Raw genomic sequence first — 6017 nt, 5'->3', positions numbered from 1 at the left:
GCAACGTTGATAATTCTTAGAATCACACTGCATGTTCACAGATGAGAAACGCTTGCAAGGAAAATAAGTTTCCCTCGTATCTATTCATTCGTTTGAAATAAACAGCACTAAAATAATTTCACTGCCTAAATGGTCTTTAAACATCCATCCGTTTTCTGAATCGCTTGAGTGTTAAAAACTTTACATTTGTTTATGTCTTTTAAAATCTTAACTGAAATGTTATCATAATTAGTTATGGTACGAAAAGCTTTTGTTTAATACAATCATGGCACCCGTTCTTGACACTGACAGCTGCGGCTTTCGCTGCAGATGTAAGACAAACTCCAGCAGCTGCCGGGAACAGCCCGTTATTATTTCCCCAAGCAGAAACAATGATTTAAGATCTGTTGGTGAGGGTATATATCTATATATAAATTATCTATTTATGTAAAAGCTCTTTATTTAACCAAATTATGCTTCAGTACTTTTTGCTATGCAAATTTTTATTAAGTAATGTTCTCACAAAAAACACAAAAAAGGCTATAAAACAAGCGAAATGCAATAAAAGGAGCACAACAAAAATGAACTTACTCAAGCTGGACTGTGACGCTAGTTCCTCTGGAAACAAACTTTGCTGCATTATTTTCCTGTTATCCCTGTAAAGCTGCTTTGAAACACTCTGTATTGTAAAAAAGCGCTATATAAATAAATGTGACTTGACACAATAGTAGCCATCAGCTTAGATACTCAAAGTTTAGACGGTAAGTTTTAAGAGAAAGTTTTATTTTTTTTACACAAATATTGTCAGCAATTACTGTTAGACAATGTTAGGCAATGTTTTGTGTGTTTGTTTCACAGCCTAAAATGTAATCAACATTTTCAACTGATTGCTGTAGAATTATTTATTTATTTATTTAATTAATTCAAGGCAGTCATTGACAATAAGCATGTGATATCAATGACTGGTGATGTTAAAAATGCAATTATTAATGAACTTACAGCAAATGAAGAGCCTTTGACATGTTAAAGTGCTCACTGAAATTATGCACACATAAAAAGACAATAAAAAATAATTTTTCATTGCTAACCATTATTTTTCAATGATTTGATTTAACTTAGAGTTTATCTGGTGACAGCTGAGCTGAACACAAAACAAGGTTTCGCTGCAGATATCATTTTTCCCCACAGGAATACTCTCAAAAACAACTAAATCAAATGACGATCCAACAAAATACGCCTGTGATTATCAAAAGGAAACGTTTGTAAGTCCTGTAACTGGATTTCTGCTGGCACAAATTCACACATTTAGCACCAACAAGTCAATGTTTGGATGTGTGTGAGCGATCGAATGATGTGGAAAAATCAGCAGGCACTTGTTTCATAGTTAGTTGGCACAAATCCCCTCAGCTAATGCTGTCCTTTATCATACTAACGGACACAGTCAACGGCGCGGCTGGGCCTTATGGCCTGGATAACGTGGTGTAAATGGGCTGGTCCCAGTTGGTGTTGGGACTGTGGGATGGGGGAATGGACAAGCTGTTGAGGATGGGGCTCCCGTACGGTCTCCGTGAGGAATGGAAGTATGGGTACTGGTAGAGGCCGGACGGGTAGCTGGAGTACGGGCTGTAATAGCTGGAGCTCTGAAGGTCTGTATAGTCACACTGAGCGCTGGCGAACGCATGCGGGCTGTAAACGCTGTACTCGGAGTGTGAGGGCGAGGGCTCGCTGTAGTGGCTCGGGCTCAACTGCTCAGTTTTAATGTGAGCTCTGTGCATGTTCACTTCACTCGTGCCCGGGGGCGAGGATGCCACGAGCCCTTTGCGACTCCAGGACGCCCCGTTGCTGTAAGGCGAAGCGTAAGCGCTGGCGTTCTGCCCGTGCTCTGAGGTAATCGGCGTCGAAACATGGCCGGTGAGAGGCAAGTATTGGTCAAACTCGTGCACATCGAAGGTTTCTATGTTGCTGATGACGTCTGTGCTGAGCTCAGAAATGTCAACATTGCTGAAGTCGATGTTCTGTCGACTGCTGTCGAGCAAACGTCTTCCTTCATGCTTTGAATCTTGCTTTCCTCCGTGATGGAGGTCTGTTTTGGGCGTCGTTGGGGGTGTCGGGGGTCCATGAGGCTGGCCTATGGATAATCACCACAAAATGATGCTTCGGGTTATTCATTAGCCATGCATACTATAAATTGCTCCGTGTGAAGAGTGTGTATCTCACCTGTATGATCAGAGATATGATCCGAGGAACTTGCCAATCGGCCCATTCCAGGTTCAGCTTTATACATGTGATGGGACAGATCAACGCCGGCATCAGACTCACTCTGCCCTGGCTTCACTCCCTTCCGGCGCCTCGGCTGGTACTTATAATCCGGGTGATCTTTCTTGTGCTGAACTCTCAGTCTTTCAGCTTCTTCCACAAACGGCCTCTTTTCATTCTCCGTCAGCAGTCTGTTGAGTGACATAATTATCAATCATAATTCACTTTCAGAGTGTTATTCATCAGTTAGTTCAGGAATCGACTAAACAGGGATGAAGTCAGGACTCGGATCAAGCGCCGTACTTGGAAGCGCTGCCCACTAGGACACAGTTCTGACAGCATTCAGTATTTACACACAAAATCTGTATTCACTGAATAAGGAATTTCAGACCAAAAGATACTGAATTAGAATATAAACCTTTCAGAAAGTATAAACATTACTTAATCTTACGTCTAAAGTAAATATGTAGTAATAATGCACTAAAATAAAAGGCTCTGACTTAGAGAGTATACCCAGTGTATATCATGCATAATAGAAGTCAGGTTAACTGAAGAAGGTTTAAATCCGGAGCTTCACATTTTTCAAGGGTTTATAATACAAGGGTGTTACCTCCATATACATTATTTTATTAATTTAAATATTTATGTCAGGTTATGCCAATATTTAAAAACAAAGAAAACTTTAGGATTTCCATGGCACTCTTTCGTATTAAAAAAAAAGCTTTTATTATCAGATGGCTACATACAAAACATCTCAATATTTAAACACATCTCCTAAAACTACGCTGATCACTGTAAGCATCTGTTACCTCCAGAGTTTGCCGAGTGTTTTGCTGAGCTCGGCGTTGTGGAGGTGCGGATACTGGTCCGCCAGTTTCCTGCGCGCGGCTTGAGCCCAGACCATGAACGCGTTCATGGGTCTCTTGACGTGCGGTTTGCTCTTGCTGGAGCCGCTGCCTCGCGCTGGCATGGGCAACAGAGACCAGTCATAACCCTTCAGAACCTGCGACACCGCATCCCTGATGCACGCCGGGAACCTGTCATCCTCCTCCTCCAGCTTTTTACCCATCCTCGTGATCAGGAGTGAGGTGTGTGTGGCAGACCCAGCGGGAGATGCTGAAGACGCGTCCGAGTCCGAGTCTTCCGCGGACATCGAGCTGCATGACCCGGCCGGGCTACTCGGAGTCTCCGCGCTGGACTTGTCCTGCTCCTCGGTCATTATCACTTATGATTGAACCCCGAGATACTCAAATCCAACTTCTTCAGTGTTTTTCCTAGATCCAGAAACTTTCAGAGAGTGTTACAGTCCATCCGAGATGATGCCTCAATGATAGAGCTCATCTGTTAATATGACGTTGAAGCTCTTTACGCGAGGACTGTGTGTGTGTGTGTGTGTGTGTGTTACTCCTCCTGCCGCCTCTCGTTGGTGGACAGAGTGGCCATAATCAGTTTCGATTGGTTAACCACATTTCACAATGAGGTAATTTGATACGTTTCACTTCAATTTTATTTATTTATTTTCTTTCTTTCACTTTTTCATTACCAGAAACTTTGCAAAACAAAATTGTTTATATAAATATGCATGTAAATATTAGAACATATATATAGGCACGTTTATTTGTTTTTGGTTTAACTGTGTTAGTATTCACTTACACTTTTGACATTAAAAAGTAAATACAGTAAAAGACAGTGATGTCATATTTTCAGTCACAATAACATCAATTAGAAATTAATATAAACAATTATTAATTTAGGGTCATATCCAAGTCATCTTAATGGCAAAAAGTGTCCCAATCACCCTGAATTCACCCCAAAATGAATAATTGTTTATATTACCCAGGTGAAAAATACGTACTGTTAAATGTATAAAAAATTCATTATAGTATATTTGTTGTTCTAAAAACATACTAGTGCATTTTTAATACATTTAATACTACACCTTCTAATTGATGTCATATTGCGACTGAAAATATGACATCCCTGTCTTTTACTGTATTTACTTTTTAATGTCAAAAGTGTAAGGGAATACTAACACAGTTAAACAAAAAAAAACAAATAAACGTGCTTCTTATCTTCTTATCTTCTACTTAAAAAAATATACAATCAATCTGAATTCACCCCTATATGTATAAAACATACAGTATGGGGGAAATAGATTTATTGAACTTAAAAAGCATAGGTGTCAGGGTTCTGTCACTTCTGTCTAGTTTATTTCTTGGTTTTGTGACAGAGCTCTGAGACTCCAAGTCAAGCCGGTACGTGAACACTTGCGTGCATGAGTATCTATAGTCTATGGCAGCAGGATTTATTTTATCATTATTGAAATGAGTCAGCTAATTAATGGTTCTTTACGCTCAGTCATGGCAGCAATGTAGAGCAAATCAAAGAAATGCAATTTCTCCGAAACAGAACTGAGTGAGGTAGAGGAGCGAAAAGGTATTTTGTTTGGTGGCCCCAGCAGTGGCATTACTAATAAAAAGAAGTGTGTGGAGTGGCACTGCCACAGTGAATGCAGTTGGTTCGGCCAACAGGACAGTTCCCAAAATAAAGAAGTGGTCCGATGTCAAAAAAGCATCGCCTCCCACCGGCAGAGTGTGTCTGAGACTGGCCAGGGCGTACCCAATATGTCCCCACCGGAAACCCGGATGGCTTCAATTATTGGAGACACCAGCATGTGTGGCATTGTGTCTGAGAGGGGGGGGAGTCAGGGGAACCAGATTAACCACTTTACTGCATGTTTCTGGAGCTTTTCTTTAACATGTGTGCTCCGACCGCATGGCACGGATTGAAGTGGCCGAGTGCTGACGGAAGCCGTCCTTCAAACACATTGGGACACAATTGATGCAATTCCTCTGTGCCATGTTGTGTAGAGTGGGTTTTTGGGTGATATAAATGTCTACCACCCGAAGCATCAAGGCAAAGGCATCAACACTTGAGGAGGCCGGCCTCAACTACTGAGTGCGCACGAGCCTGGGCCTCATTGTAGTGCATTTCCTCTGCGTTCTGAGGTCTTGGTTACGGGGTGAGGGGGTATCCAGACAGATTAATTGTACCCTAGGCTTGAATTGTTAGAAGATAGACTGTTATTTGTAGTTTTAACTTAACAAGACGCCAGCCCTTCACGCACGATGCTTGTCTTTTCGCTACACTGTTGTGCGCTAGAATAAACTAGTCGTTTGTGGAAACTGGCAAGTCAAATTTCCTGTCAGGATTTAGACCGTACCATAGTACTGAGACAGCTCTCATTAGAGTCACAAATGATTTGCTCTTATCATCCGATCGTGGTTGTATCTCGCTATTAGTGTTACTCGATCTTAGTGCTGTATTTGACACCATCGACCACAACATTCTTTTAAATAGACTTGACAATTACGTTGGCATTAGTGGCATTGCATTAGCATGGTTCTGTCATGTCCCTGGGCTGATCTGTCTGTTTTGTCCTGTCTCTGTCAAATGTCAAATCCTTTAGTCTCCTATTTAGTCCCCTATCGTGTGCTGTCTTTTGCCAGATCGTTGTTTGTGCACCGTGCAAGCCATTGTTCAAGCAAAAGTTTTGTTTTCATCTTTTAGTTTTTGTTTTGATTGATTTCCCAATGCATTCAGCCCTGGTCCCTCTCTCGATCTGAGCGCCTCCAGCAATTATTTCAATTAACCTTTTTTTCCCCGTGTCCTGATCTGACAGGTTCAAATCATACTTATCTGACCATTACCAATTTGTAGCTGTAAATGAAGAGGCATCATCTTAATCACAAGTTCAGTATGGCGTACCACAAGGCTCAGTA

General features: G+C 41.4%; 1 protein-coding gene across 1 annotated transcript; it reads right to left on the bottom strand.

Moving 5' to 3' along the window:
• Positions 1-469: 469 nt before the first annotated feature.
• Positions 470-3631, bottom strand: sox8b (SRY-box transcription factor 8b). Its single transcript, XM_084126501.1, has 3 exons — positions 3045-3631; positions 2197-2426; positions 470-2107 (listed from the first exon to the last, which is right to left on the bottom strand). Exons 1-3 carry the CDS (start codon positions 3452-3454, stop codon positions 1440-1442), a joined length of 1308 nt encoding a protein of 435 aa, XP_083982627.1. The 5' UTR covers positions 3455-3631; the 3' UTR covers positions 470-1439.
• Between the last annotated feature and the right edge of the window lie 2386 nt (positions 3632-6017).

This window comes from Abramis brama, assembly GCF_963993115.1.
Source record: "Abramis brama genome assembly, chromosome: 1".
NCBI classification, from domain to species: Eukaryota; Metazoa; Chordata; class Actinopteri; order Cypriniformes; family Leuciscidae; genus Abramis; species Abramis brama.
Note: the sequence above shows the minus strand (reverse complement) of the source record. Positions and strands in the feature narration are given on the sequence as shown.

Excerpts from the sequence above, each read along its gene's own strand:
- sox8b (XM_084126501.1), bottom strand. The coding sequence starts at position 3,454 with ATGACCGAGGAGCAGGACAAGTCCAGCGCGGAGACTCCGAGTAGCCCG. Across the intron at positions 2,427-3,044 it reads ACACTCGGCAAACTCTGGAG|ACTGCTGACGGAGAATGAAA; the intron begins GTAACAGATGCT and ends GTCACTCAACAG. Across the intron at positions 2,108-2,196 it reads TCATATCTCTGATCATACAG|GCCAGCCTCATGGACCCCCG; the intron begins GTGAGATACACA and ends GATTATCCATAG.